Source organism: Opisthocomus hoazin, chromosome 2 (genome assembly GCF_030867145.1).
Source record: "Opisthocomus hoazin isolate bOpiHoa1 chromosome 2, bOpiHoa1.hap1, whole genome shotgun sequence".
Lineage (NCBI taxonomy): Eukaryota > Metazoa > Chordata > Aves > Opisthocomiformes > Opisthocomidae > Opisthocomus > Opisthocomus hoazin.
The window spans coordinates 94263568-94278863 of record NC_134415.1 but is presented as its reverse complement, the minus strand read 5'-3'; the positions used below and the strand labels follow the sequence as shown (position 1 = coordinate 94278863).

General features: G+C 40.7%; 1 protein-coding gene across 4 annotated transcripts in view; it reads right to left on the bottom strand.

Annotated features, from left to right (window-relative positions):
- Positions 1–8753: 8753 nt before the first annotated feature.
- PHIP (PHIP subunit of CUL4-Ring ligase complex) overlaps positions 8754–15296 on the bottom strand; it is a 122366-nt gene continuing 115823 nt past the window's right edge. For 3 of the 4 annotated variants that reach the window (XM_075414472.1, XM_075414474.1, XM_075414475.1), the window contains one exon: positions 8754–15092. In XM_075414472.1, coding sequence (XP_075270587.1) covers positions 14449–15092 — 644 coding nt within the window. In that variant the 3' untranslated portion in view covers positions 8754–14448. The remainder of the gene's footprint in view (positions 15093–15296) is intronic. The other variant, XM_075414473.1, reaches the window with a different exon arrangement.

Below are 15296 nucleotides of genomic sequence, written 5' to 3'. Positions count from 1 at the left end.
TCAGGCTGGACGGGGCTCTGAGCAACCTGGTCTAGTTGAAGATGTCTCTGCTCACTGCAGGGGGGTTGGACTAGACAACCTTTAAAGGTCCCTTTCAACCCAAAGCATTCTGTGAGTCTATGGACGGGGAAAATTGTGTGCCATCTCCTACGCTATGTTGGACCGAGCAGAGGAGCGGTTAGCTTTTAAGTAGAGCACATTGTTGGCTGGAACAGTCTGACTTCTTGCTTGGGCTGAACTGAATTGTCTTGGTGGTAGTTTTGAGCACAGGGGCCTGTGAAAGATAATTAAGAAAAGCAAGCATGATATCAGGAGGCTTACATGCAGCATCCTGGGGCATGCAATCAGTCTGGGATAATCCATTTTTCTAGTGCAGAAAGTGCTTTGAATTCCTGTGCCTTCGTTAGGCAGGAAGCTAAGGAAAAAAAGTATCAGGATTTGGCACTACTGCTTTCCCTTCTCCGTTGCTTGTGTAGCCACTTGACGTTCTTCCTTTCTCCCGCGGTCTCAGGGTCTCTCCAGAGACGTTTCTGCATTGGGAACTGCCTGCATTTGTCAGTTGTAAGGTTGTACAAAGATGATGAGGGGCTGGCAAAAATTACGATAGTGATTTCAGGACAGCATTGGTAGAAAATACATCATGTGGAAACTAAGTAGCCAGTTTTAGGGTTTTGTTTGTTGACGAATTTAAACCTGTGCAATCTGGCAGGTATGCCCAGTTGAAAACTCACATAAATACTAATCTAGACTAGAAATACAGATTTAACCTAAGAAAAACATATTTTTAAAATATAATCTATGAAGTTATTTGTTTATAGATAAAATATAGCGGAAATAGCTTCAGTTGGATAATTTAAGCATTATTCTTCAATCCAATTAAAATTTCATTATAGGCGGAATGTAACACCTTGAGTTTTCTGAAGGCATTTAGGAATAGCTTATGACAGAGGTGTCACAGACCATGGCCACATCAACACAAGAGCAGATGCCTGTTTACCCCCTGCATTGCCGTTGCAGCAACAGAAGAATGAGTTTAGGAAAAATAGAAAGACTGTTTCTTCCCAGAGCCCCACTTTCCTTCCAGCCCAGTCAGCATCAAAAAGCAAAGCAACTTTGAATAATAGGAAGGAAGAGAAACAGGGACAGAAAAACACACTTGGTGTCTGGAAAGCCTTTCTCCAAGTGGATGATTGGTGCTCAGACTGCTGTGAATGATGTTTCTAGCATTTAAACGGACTACTGAGATTTGAAGGTAGCAACTCTTTGAGGAAGAAGTGACAGAGAGATTGAGGCAATACTCTTGCTGCTGCTTGAACAGAGACAATTTCCGGCAAGACAGCGTGTTCCTGTCTAGTGGCAGAAAGGTTATCTGTGCAGTGGGAAAGTCTCTCCATACATTTATGACATGAAAAATTTCAAATTTATCAGTGAGCTGGTGAGGAAGTTCTTCAAAAAGGAGCATTTACAATCCTTTTGCATGTCTCTGGGGCTCATGTTAGAGTTCTCTGCAGTCATCTTCTGGGCAACAAGGGTCTGTCCAGCAGGGAAGGAGCAAGGCTTCCACTGTACCTATTACATTATATATACATGCTTATATACTTTTTCCTTTAAGGAACAGGCACATCACCTCATGTAATGGGCTGAATTGTATTTTGTTGGCTTCTGGTGAAAAAAAACAGCTGTGACCGGCCAGCATCAGTAGGGTGTCAGGTGGTTGGAAAGCAGTCTAACTCCACACTTTTTGTGAATGATAGCTGAAGGGGTGAAGAGGTGCTGAACTAGTTTTTGTCTCTCCCAGCATCAAGTCTTTATCTGTTCTTGGCAATGATATAATTTGAATTTAAGGTTGCTAGGTCAACCTTTTTATTATCCTGGATTAAATATGTACCTTTTCAAAAGAGAAAACATTTTCTTCCTTCCCCCCTGCAGCATAAGAACAAAACATATCCTGTACTGCCACAAAGATCAGATGCTGTTTTGTAGGGTTCTTGTACACAGAGAGTAGAAAGACTGGGGAAAACAAAATGAAAATAACTTGCTATAATAGCAGTCAGTCAAGTAAAAAAAAAAAAAAAAAACAAACAACCCAAAACAAAACCCAGACTTCTGACTCGGTGAGAGCAGTACCAGCCGTACCAGCCTTACCATCTTAGAGGCACCCGAAGCCAAGGCAGTATTACATCTACAATCCCTCCAGTCTCGCTTCTCTGCTGATTGCAGTTCACAGTTGTAATTGCTGGCCAAGTTTTACAGATTTAACTACGATACTGATTAAGCAGCAAAACAATTTTCATTAATACAGAGCTAAAGTTTTTTCTGACGGAAGATTACATTGAGTGAAACTCAAACCTTCGAAAACCAGAAAGAGATATTTAAAGTACGTATTCCACACAGGCTTAGCTCCAGTAGCAGAACAGTTGCCTGAAAAGGCTCCAGCTGCAGCACACAGCAGAGAAGCCAAGTTGGAGCAGATGGACAGAGCTGTGGTTGCAGAAGACGACAAGCCGTGAGGCTTGGCTGCTGTCTCACCTCAAGTGCCTCCTTTCAGCATTACTTCACATAACTTTCACCCACAACAAGATACGAGTCAGGTGATAAAGGACCAGAGGCTTAAGGGTGGGAAAGCATAGGTATGGTGCTAGCTGGCATTCTACACCAGTAGCTGAAGGGCTTGTAAAACACAGCAGATGCTGTGCTTACTTGGTCAGTAAGCGAAGGGTGGGAGGAGGCAGAGCCAGTCCAAAGGCTGAGTGAGAACGCACGTGTGTCGCCTCTTGGAAAACTGCTGAAGTTAGAGGGAGGCTCCGCAGTCGGTACCTCCACTTGGAGGTTACTGGTCTGGAGAAGTCTGCTCCCTCTCCCTCCCAGCTACTAGGTGTCATCCACGGTCCTGTGACAAAGATTTCTGCTGATTTTTTTTTTGTGAGAGTCTGTTTTTTGAGCAAGAGGAGGTGGCTTCTGGAGAGAGTCGGGGATCATTTTGTTGAAATTGATTGCACTGGAGACAATCTGTGCAGTGCAAAGCAAAAGTGAAGCATGGTATCTAAATGCTGCTTGCCCTCTTTGCATTAGCAGAATGCAAATTACATGTGCTAGAATGCCTCGGGTGATGTAACTGCTAGTGGGCCTGGCAAAAGAACACAGACCTCAGCTGTGTCCCAAGATGCTGGCAGTTCACTAGATTGTCACTGCAGGAACATGAGGCACAAGCCTGATTTGCTTGCTGTTCATCTTTTCTTCAGCCAGCCCCATCCCTACATCTGTCACACTTTCCCTTTCTGTCCTGGTAGCAGACAGGGGCTGTCTGAAGCGCCTCTCTACTGAAGTGACTTGTGGCCGTTCTGAGATGCAGTCAGTGCTGTGATTTGGTCACCACGTGGTCATCTATCAACCTTAAGATAAAAGTATTCCTGCACCCTGTGTCTTCTGTTTCTTCCTCGCTTCTGGGGTTTGCATCTCAAAAATTGTTAGCTCAGATTTAAAACTCAGCCATAACTTTAAGCCACAATGAGACACGTGGATTTCTGTGGCACCCAAGTGGGTATGCAAATTGTGAGCACTTTGAAAAATGAGCTTCTGCATCAAAGAGCTTTCAGACTGCAGCTGGATCTCTGTTAGCCTAAGGCAGGCAAAGTAAGGAGCCTTTCTAGATGCCTTGTGGTCCACAGCCATTTCCTATTTGCCCCACACAGTCCACCCCAAGGAGAACAGGTTCTTTGGGGCCATCGTGGCTGTGTTTGCATCTCACCAGGCAGGCTGCAGTAAATAGAGGTGCTTAACCGCTCCCTTGGGCAAAACCTCAGGAGCCAGATAAACACCTGATCCTGCCTCAGGGAGGCTGAAGGCCTCGAAGCATGACTTATTCCCAGGCATTAAAGACGCCTTCCAGAAAAACAAAGTAAATCAGATTGCAAGATGCTTCTGTTCTGAAGCAGGTTGCTCTCCATATGCTTGAGCAGAGGTTTGTGGTGCAAGAGCCAGAGAAAAACCAACCCCCTGTGTGCTGGGTCGTGACTCATGGGCAGAGAAGAGGCCGAGCTCCTCCTCATTCACTGGGGAAGCGTGAGGCCTTGGTACTGGTCTGACTAAAAGGATCTTCATGGTCTGACTGCACTGGGATTCTGCACAGGATCAGGGTGGTTTCCCTTCCTAGCAGGCAGCCGTTACCGCAGCAGGAGAACTCCCCAGCTTTCCTAGTGCCGGTGGGCCACCGTGCAGCCGGGAGACCAACAGCCCCAGGCAGAGTAAGCACAGGAAAAGAGGCAGCCCAGCAGCAACCGTGCGATGAGCGCAGCCGTTTGCGAGGGGAGAGGCCTCTTCCCGAACCGCTTCTGTTTCATCCCGCAGAAGCCAACACAGAATCCTTAAAGGAAGCTTTGAGCACAAGCTCCACCTGTCACTAACTGGTAACTCAAACACCTCTGAGGGCTGCAGTGGTTAAATATTAAATGTCTCTTCTTTCCCTGGGAATGCTCTTTCTTACAAACCCACGGCGGAGCAGCCTGTGCAGTACAGTCTGTATTAGATCCTCCCGAAGAGACATGCCGGACATTTTTCAAGCCCAGGGTCTTCACTGCCACTGTGTCTGTGAAGAACGGTAATGTTCTGTGCAACTGAATTTCACGCAAGTTTAACCAGATACATTTGCATATGACAGCACATATCAGGGCCAGACATTTTGCAGTTACTGACACAGACTCTTCTCTCCCCCAGAATGGAGGCACACAACACACACCCCCTGCGAGGAGAGAAAGGCATCGGTGGTCCAAGCTGCTTCTGGCAGGAGTGGACTCAAACTGAGCTCTCATTCTTCCACGGAAAACCCCAGAAGTAAGGTCCCTGAAAGTAAGGGCAGCTTCACTCTTGGCCAAAGCAGGCAGCGTCAGGGTAGTGAGAAACGACTATAAAAAGTGATTGTGCCCCATTGCCCACTGACGTTTTGGCTCCCTAACAGATTCCTGGACTTGGATGGGACCAGCTGCAACACCGCTGTGGTATGAGCTCTTTCAGGAAGTAAAACACCTTAAAGGACTTTTAGTTCCTAAAGGTTTTTATTTATTAGAATACCCTAGGGAGGGGAAAAAACAGACAAGTTTTCCTGATGTGTAAAGGGAACCTCAGACCAAATGCTCAGAAAGCAGATGGTTTTTGGGTGCTTCGAACAGCTGGCGGGAGAATGACACATGTCAAGAGCTGCCATCCATTTGGGGTGCTCTGAGTCAGGGGAAGATACCAAGTTGAGGGAACTATTTGAGTTGCATAAATTTTCTTGCATGTGTAAAATCTCATGGTTTCCACTATTCTTTTTCTCCGTGCAGAAGCAAGAACTTCCAGATGTACAAAGGAACCAAATTTCTGTTACTTGATAAGACAGGCATATTTTCAGAGCACTGTGAAACTACAGCAATTACCAAGCCATAGAGAACTAGGAAAAATGTCTTCTGTCCTGTCAAAATTCCAAACAGCCTCTTTCGTGAAGACAGAGTTCTCCATAAACCCAGCAGAATCAAATCACAGGCATAGAGAGAAACTGGAATTCTCAGCAGGTCTGTGAAACCCGGGTAAGGGAAATGTTACTCAGCGAGCTGCATTTCTGCTGAGAGTTTTCCTTGATAACAACAATCCGCTGAGGAGGGGAGAGGAGGCTTAACAGGGAGACAAGGGCACCAAGACAAGCACAAAAATCAGGTCCAAAGCTCACAAGAAGTTTTATACGAATGTAGGTTTTGTAAAAAGGCTAGAAGCAATGCTACACAGACTGAAGCGTTTTCTTGGAACATTTCCAAAGCCAGAGGAAAATTACAACTTCATAAATCAGCATGCACAAAGAAAATCCTGTCCATAAGACAATGTCAGATGATCTGCCTTTCTTAAGGCAAAGCTTACATGAATTTTCTAAACATTTTCCTAAATAATTTAACCTCTCATTTCCCTTATATCTGTCAGAAGAGTTCAGCATTAACACACATTTTACAACCTCAAACCCTTTACAACCATTAAACAGAATAAAAGTTTCTAGTACTAGATTTTTAATCCTTCCCAAAGTACTTCTGCATTTGGATTAGCCGATGTCACCGAAAGACAGCAATAGCAGAGAGTGCACATGCACCCAGCTCTTCGTGCCGAGATTCTAGTTGGGTAAAAATACGCAGTGTGTTGAAGGATGCTGGCTTGATCACGAATCAGTTTGACCGTTTTAAGTAATTCTGTTCTGTAAATGTCCTCAACATAAAACCTTGGGCAATGGGAAGTTTTTGACAGCTGTATTCCCTTTCTTAGCAGTTCGTGGAAGCTTACACCACCCTCCTTAATAATACAGAGAATTCAAATTTTGAATTAGGGTGCTCAAATATGAGAAAAATAGCCTCACTAGACTGCTCTACTGTAGAATGTGAATAAAGCATTTTTTCCAATATTTTAGTCATATTCTAACTGGTATTGCATTTTACGTTACAGCCTTTATTATCTTGAATATCCTTGTTCAAATTCAGAGACCTGAGGTAAAGCACAAATTAACAGATAAGGCTCTCTGGCCCTCCAATACTAACATTTAGTTTGAACTCAGTATCTTCAGGAATATCCCTCTGCAGAAACGTGATGCTGAATGAATTGGTTACCTGCCTCTGCTCTTGATTCCTCTTTCTCTTGTTTTTTCACTGATGTGCCTACAAGCTGAAGTAAAACAGGAGATAAGACCAAGTTTAGATAAAACCTCCCCATTTCTGAGACAAGGAAGCATGAAGGAAATTTGGAGGGCTGTTACCAGATCAGAAACCGCACTGCAAAATTCTCTACCCTGTCCTCCCTTCAGCGCACACACAGAATTCAAAGTATGAGACAGGATTCGAAAGTCCTCGCTACAGACTCTTGTGCAAAAGAGTCAGTTAAGCCTGTTGTGCAGATGTCTAACACACAAGATTTCTCAGAGCTAGAGAAACAACCTGACAGTCTGGGCTTTGAGTTTCCTGTCCACATTAGTAAAACCCACAAAAATTACATTTTGCATGCTAATTTTGTATACAATAACTCAACTATACACTATTTAAATTCCAGTCACCTTCCACATTGCTTGCTGGTTTTAGTTTTCCGGCATTTGCTTTATTTTCACATGTGCTTCAAACAGAAGCACTGATTAATTTCTAAAGGCATTACACTTTGCTCATTTGTCTTTTGGAAAAATGACAAACACGCTCTTTTCTGAAGATCATGTTGATTGCCAGAGCAGGGGAGAACACAAGTTTTGGTACAAGAACGTCTCACTTCGAGAACAAGATGGTCAGCTTCAACAATCATACACCACTTCCTTCATTTAAGGGGCATTATGATCTAACAGGACTAAATAGCATTAACGAGGTAATGAAGCATTAGTACTGGCACACTCATCATCTAGCTGTCAGATACCAACATTTCACAGCATCTGTTAATCCTAAGCAAAGTCTTGGTTCCTACTCAGATAACCACAGTAGGTTTCAAAAAGACAACTGTCACACAAGTGAGGAGAGAGAACTGGGATATGACGGTATTTTAAGGATTCTGTATGAAGTTACACAGAAAAAGATCTTTTAAAAAGAAAAGACTGCAGACTTCTTACAAAATCTCCCTTAGAAGAAATAAACAATCGTGACCTGGTTAAGACTATTCACATTAACAAAACTACCACCAGACCTAAAACTGAAACCCTGCACCTGGGGTGGCTTGTTTTTGGAAGAGCACACCGCTATTATTACAATACTGTAACACTGAAGATGCGTACGCAGGAAAACTACCATCACCAGCACTTAACAGAAACCTCGGAAGAAGCATGTTGCATTTTCAGTATTCTAAAATTATTTCTCTCCAAGCAGAACACCCCAATTACGAAAATGCACACAGATACTTCAGACACCAGAGGTTTTTCCTCAAGTGCTAAAACCAGTCTTGCTTTTGCCGCAGACTCCATAGTGGACACCTCTGGGAAGCTGCAGTGAACTCTGTTCGTTCTGCTCTGGCCGCTCCCTGATCCCGCTGCTCGGCAGCACGTACCTGCATCGGCGAGGCCAGTAAGGGTTTCTGCGATTGCTTCCTTGTGATTCCACCTAAGGGAGGAAAAGATCATCTGATAAGCAACACGTGAAATTAAACAGAACCCACATGGTGCAGTACTTGAAACACCAAACATTTTTTTCACATCTATTCAGCAGAAACGCGTGGATAGAAGCAAACCAACCTTGCAGGACGGAGAAGCCACGTCCTGCACTGGCTTTCCTGCGCATCACCCCTTCAGGACAACTAGGCTGGAGGACCGACCCTCTGCCTGCAGGGAGGTGGGGGACTTCTCTCTGCTTAGTTGTTTCTGGCTGCTTCTGGAGCTGTTGGGAGGCAGAGACTGGACACAGACTGGACGCGGCTCTGGTACAGCCAGCTGTCGCCTGGACAGGAATGGCTTCTTGGAGGTTGAAGCAGCACAAGCAGAAGTGAGCTAAGAGGACAGACAACGTAGTGTCTTCAGGGCCAGAGGTTCGTGCCTTTCTACTGCCTCCAGAACTGCGTTTTTTAGTGAAAAACCCTACGAAGTAGCAATTTTTTTATCAGTGTGTGTGCTTTGGTTATTGTCTGTTCCCACGTAATACACTATACTGTACCACCAGGTACCTCTAATACCGTATTCCACAAGGGATCAAAACGAGCTGGTTTCAGGCTGCTTTGAAGAACACAGAAGCCGTTGTCCCACAACACAGCGACTCGCTGGACAGAAACACACACTATTGGACAGCTTAGAAAAACATGTTTTCTATTTATTTAAAAATAAGTTTGTAGTTACTACATTGCAGTGACAGTAATTCTTACACATACATTCTAGTTTGTATAAAAGGATTCAAAGTATTATGCATCAAAACTAACATAGAAAGTGTCCACATAACAGTAAAGAAATTTCCAATCCATATGTACAAAAAGAAAGGGCACTGTTATCCTGGTGAGATACTTCAGGTTATAACATGATAATCCAGATTTATGGAAGGAAAAAAACCTTGATAAAGCTAAAGAATTATAGTTTTCAAAACTGTTACTCATTACATACAACAGATTTGTGTTTTACATAATTCTGTACAAAATAAGCATAATTTTTAATCTGAAAATGTGTCAGTTTCAAAATTAACCTTTCTAGGTCATTTCCTCGAAGTTGAGCTCCATTCTATACATATTTAAACATTATGACAGAATTTTATTCACGCAAGATCATTATCCAGTTGTCCGCCACACTTCTGCAGTTTTAGTATGGTCCAAAAATGTAACTTCTGTACGGTCTCCACGTATTAGCAAACCAACACACGCAGTTGTAAGCACAAAGTAGTACACGTACGTGATACAGGCCTGTGTACATGATAGGTACTTGTGCTTCTTTCTACTCCTAATTTGTATGACCTCATTCTTTGTTCTTTCAGGGTAGAAACTCACGGTATGGTACTACCTTCCCTCCCTAAAATGTACTGTTTGCATTATTTGAAGTGAATTTCCTGATGTATTTATCTGCATTAAAAAGGCTCCAAATGCCTACTTGTCTCACTTCCTACTCCCTAAAAGCTAAATTTATTCACCTTTATTTTTATTGCAGCATATAAGGTTTCTTTCTAGAGCGCCTCGAGGCTGTTAGACCCTTGGGGAGGGGTGGGGGGGAAAGCCAGCTAATGGCCTCTTTCCGCAATTTAAGATGTCTTTTAATCTAGCTTTCCTGGAGTGTTTCCTCCACTAACACACTGTAAAGTGACATGGCAAATTCCCACATTAAAATTAGCACAAAGGCAAGAGCACCTAGAGGTTAGCTCTAACTGGAAAGGTACCTGTTATTTCCCCCAGAAACCGCAGGAAGTGTACAAGCTGTATTCCCGATTCAAAAACAGGAAACAATGTAAGCTGTCAATACCAGATTTGTTATTGGGAACACACTATCAAGCCTTGGCCAGTTTTATGAAATTTAATACACTTTATATACAATAATTTACAGCAGAAAACTAACAGCCCTTTTATCAGTTGAATATCTAAGTCCCCTTGGAAACCAACCCGTTGCAAGAACTCCAGGGATAAAAGAAAATATATTATATAGTAATTTTACACAGTTAATTTGTCTTCATTAGGTAGTAGACAGAAAATGAGCTTTTGCTGTTCCTCGGCGAGGTTATAAAGCCCTCTACCTTCTGTATCACAGCACTGTTGCAGAGCTGTATTTGAAGTCTTGTTAAACACTCCACTGTGTTAAAAAAAGAAAAGGCAAAAAGAAAAACCTTTGAAAAACTACCGTGGACAAAATACGTTACTTCAGAGGAAGGCAAGGCCTCAGGAGACAATGTAAAGACTGCGGTATGGCTGCATCTTGATTGACCAGCAATGTGTTAAAATTACCTCAGCAAGATTCGCATGCTTCAAATTAAATGCGAACGCTGCTGAAAGTGAGCTTACAACACACTAACCTGCAATCTACTGCGTCAGTATGGGGTGAAAGGGTCCCGTCCAGTTAAGCCTGTTGCTTTTACAGAACCAGTCAACCATTTAACATGTGCCTAAATCCAAATTACACGCTGAAGCATTTACTTGTAGTCCTTGATCCAACAAATGTGAGCAAAAGATTTAACAATGCGGTGTAAAAATCGTAACAAACTTGAAGTTACTGAATGGACAGACTATTTTTTGTGTTGTAAGTAGTCTTTTTTTTGGTAAGACAAAAGCCTCTGGCACAGAATCAGAACTGGTATTTGAAAAATATTTGTACAGCAATACAGCGAGTAAGTTGTCTCTACACTACAATTTATTCTTTTTAATAGATATTAATAGATCCTACGTGCTGTATCAGGGTCCTTTATCAATTAATAGTTTTACAAATATTAAGCCATAATAATATTTAACTCAACCAACTCAATCTTACAAGTCTATCAACAAACTGAGCACACGTACAAACCGGACACTGTACAAATAAACATCTGCAAATACATATCACAGCAGTCTCATCACTGGAGGAAGACATTTTTCTGTAAAGCTGTGTCACTGGGCATTGCCGAGTGACAAAGAGCTCTAGTTCAGGATTGACAGTAGTGAACACCACAGTGGCAGAATTGAAGTTCAGTTCCCAGAGCACGCACTAACAACAGAAACAAAACGGCTGAAGAGTTGTTACGCGTGTAGGCGCAGGTGCAGTGATTTCTGTTCAAACACTCGGAGCAGGCGGCTATCACAGAACAGAAGTTACTTCCTCATCGGTAGTTAGAGAACACACTGCCATTAAGATACCACTCAGCGGTAAATACCAATGCTAACATTTCCCAGATTAGAGTAGAAATACCAGACCAGTATCCTCATATCCATGTCAAATATAAATGAATTCAGTGAAAACAAACTGTGTTAACTGCTGCCGGGTCGGTAAGATGGTCTGCATGTATGTGACTATGAACCTATGGAATATTTACAACGCATATGTGAAGCAAGCACATGAGATTTTGATACCAGTTGTTAGGTACTTGAGATGGCATTATAAAACATGCATATAACTATAGTTCTTAAATTATTTCAAGAACATCGACCAATAGTTTATTGCTCACATTTAAAAACTTAAGACTTTGTAATCAAAAGCTCTTTTTCTGTGTTGATACAGTACGTCACAACAACCTCAAATTATACATTTTTCCCCGATCAAAATGCACAGTCTGATGGTGACTAAAGTCTCATAAATAAAAGTTTGCAACCTAGTGAAATTAAATTACAAAAATATAACTTTTAAATAAAGCTGGTGTTAATTTCTAATAAATTTTTAGAGTTGCTTCTATAAAAAAATTAACCCAAGTTATCCACAATTTACTTTAAAAGGAAAAACCTTTACGTGTCTAACATGAATTAAAAAATTACTGGCTAAAGTCACCGATGTTACTGGGTGGGAAGCAGTACCCATGTTATGCAGGTAAGGCCTTCTATTCTCCTAAAATTAAGATGTACAATTTTCTACCTACTGTTAAGGGAACGCATATTATTTCAGTCTCTGAAACTTACATACAAGGTATTTTCAATATATAAATATATACATAAACATGCCATATAAAACATTATTACAAATGGAGTAAATACAGAAGTTGAATTTTAGATATAATCTATTTCATATATTATAATGCAGATAACATCAGGAAATTACACATCTTCAATTGATTGCCTTCATCAGTGAGATTTGAGAAAATGAACAAGTAGAATCAATTAGCTTTGAATTGTGAAGCTGTATTGCAACTGTACGACCATAGCTGGTTACCTTACCACACGTTTAGTGACTCCATTTTAACTGAACGATAAATACTTGTTAGAAAAAAAAATACATACGCCAACAAATTAAATGCAAACTAATCCCTGCTCCCCAAATTCATATCCATCACAACTCAATGAGGATCTGGAAAATATTTTAGTCATTTTTTGCAGCAAAATGCATAATGAACTACAGAAAACTAGGTATGGTGGATACCAAGCTGCCATCCACAGTAGCGTATTTCTGTTCTCCTCTCGGTGCCAGATACCAATGTTCTTTGTTCAACCATTGAAGCTCTTTTGTAACAGAAATAAAGAGTGATGAAACAGGCCTCAGATAAGTATACAGAATCTGTGCAAATTTAAGGTCTTAATTCTGTATGCCCTTCCTTCCAGATATCGCAGATGATGTTTGTAAAAAAAAAAAACCCAATTATAAAGTAAGGGTGTACAGAATTGAGGTTTCATTTCAGGTTTCTTTTTTCAGATAAGTTAGGGTCACACACACACACACAAAAAAAATCTTTCACACTACCCAAGCTTCTAAAATAATGTATAACCAGAAAATTTTGGTTACATTTTTGTACCATACCAGATCTCAGAAAATGACTACTTATGTATTTTTTTCCTTAAAACTGGACAATACTTTTTTAAGTGATAGAAAATGGTATTAAAGTTTGTTTGCAAAGGTATAAAATAACTAAAGGTACCATAAACAAATAAATAACTGCTTGTCTTTTCCAGAGCAGTACATATAACAATACATTCCCCTAAGTCATATAGTTATCATTTACAATAGACAACTTAATTTTACTAAGGATGCAAGAAATAATAGAATACAAGGCACAATCATTAAATGGAATTTTTCTTTAGGGTGTATATTGACTTATGTCAGCGTGATATACCATAAAAAGTGCAGAAAAACACAATGTGCAATGAGACCACTGTATAAAACATGATTGCATAAAAAGTGATTTGGCCTTTTAACCTTAATAATTGAAAATAACCAATCTTCCCCTTAAAATTAAACTATAAAGTATGACATTTTAAAATTTATTTTCAATTCTAGTGCTATCTAAAAAATCCTGAAAAAAATTTATACCTGGGTAATATTTTATATGTATGTGTTTATGTATATATTAATATATACACATACACTCTTCTTTGTAGGTCATTTTAGCCTCCTAAGCACGTCTAAAGTTGTAGAAACAACAATCAATCTGGATCGGAAAGTAAACATCATAATTCCATACCTGTCCTGTAATTTCCTTGAATCCTTTAACCAATTATACATTGTGTCTAAAACATCTCTGTCAAAGGACCCCACCAGTGCATTATTTTCTACCAAAAGTACCAAAAAGGATACATTTCAGAACAATGTTAACAACTTACTATTTAAAACAATACACAGCTTTTATCACTGCAAATGGTATGCTGTACTGACACTCGAAAAGAAAAAAAGGCTTTCCACTGCACTGATTCTCAGTCTTTGGCACAATAAACAGAGATTTAGTGATTGATACAAGAATCAAGGTCTGAAAAATTAGACATTAGTCAAACTTTTTCCAATGTGGATATATATATACTTGTGATTACATTTTTGCTATGTTTGGCAGAACTTGGATAAACCAACAGCCTGTGCTAGGCTTCTTTTGCACTTGAACGTTCCATCACTACTGAAATTAAGCGTTTCCAGATTAGCAAAGTTTGGTATTTTTGTATTTAATAGAAATGTAAGTGAATTTACTGCCACTTTTTGCCAAAATATGCCTTCCTGGGCAACCTGACTTTACAATCAAAGTGTACCTTGCTTGGTCAAAAATAGACTTCTGTTTTCAGCTTGTGGCATTAGAAGTTCTACCACCTTTTTTTAATTGTGTGGAGATACTACGCACTACTTGAGCAGAGTAGTGCTCAACTCCGTATGTCAGTCAGAAATTGCTTCAATTATTCTCAACCGTGAACAAAATGACTCTTGAAATGCATAACCTATTTGGAGGGCAATAAATAGCAAAAGTTTAAAATATATATTTCTTTCAAAGAATGTTCTTTCAGTTTATTTTTTGCTAAATTTTTCTCCCCAAATCAGAACGTGTTCTTCTAACCCATAATAGCAGCAGGGAAGCAGAAGTCTGTTCTGCTGTTCCTTAACTGTACCTGCTTCATAGCATTCTGAAGTAAAACCCTTGGTAAAAATTACCAACCGATTAAATTAGCTTTTGCTTTTTCAGTCAACTTTCGGACTCTGCCTCTGCTAGACGTTCCAAAAGTTAGGGAGGTGTCTTCGAACAATAGCTGCCTTTGCTCTTCCTCAGAGTCATCTTCATTGTAAAAGGCTGTCCTCCTACCCTGGTTTCTAGTTCTCATGTGAGGCTCAGAATCTTTAAGCTCTTCAGATCCTTCCTCCATAGGCTCATCTATCTTTTTCCTCCTGCTTCTTGTTTGCATTTTAACATTCGCAGGAACTACGAGGTCCGAGCCTGGCTGATGGGTCTTCATCTTCCTTTTTGGCTTTCTACCCCCACGGCCTTTTTTTTGTAACAAGTCTTCCTTCATATTGTTTTCAGAAAGAGAATTGCATGCAGTAGAAGCAGAGGCTTCTTCTGGTATATCCCTTGTGGTCTGGATTGTATTCTGCTCTGCAGCCTTTTGCTGTTCAACAATTTGTAGCTTTTTTGGTTTTCTGCCTCTTTTCTTGTGCACCACTTCACAGCTACTGTTATTGGTCTCCACCTTCGGTTTCCGTCCGGGACCTCTTTTCACGGGAGGTTTCGAAGGCTGTCCTCCGTGTCCATTTACCTGAATGCTTCCCGATGCCAAAGCATTATTCTTGCAATCTGCTGTAAAGAGATGAGAGCACTTAGCAAGTAACAGATTTGCATTTACATTCGTTTTCACACTGCCTTAGTAAAACTCTTACTAAAATATCTGAATGGATTCACAGCGATTGCCAATCTGTCAGAATCTAAGAAACCCAAAGCAGTGCTCAAAGAGCTTCAAACTTCTAGCTGGGTTTAGCTCAAGGTAGCTTGAAGAAAAAAGAA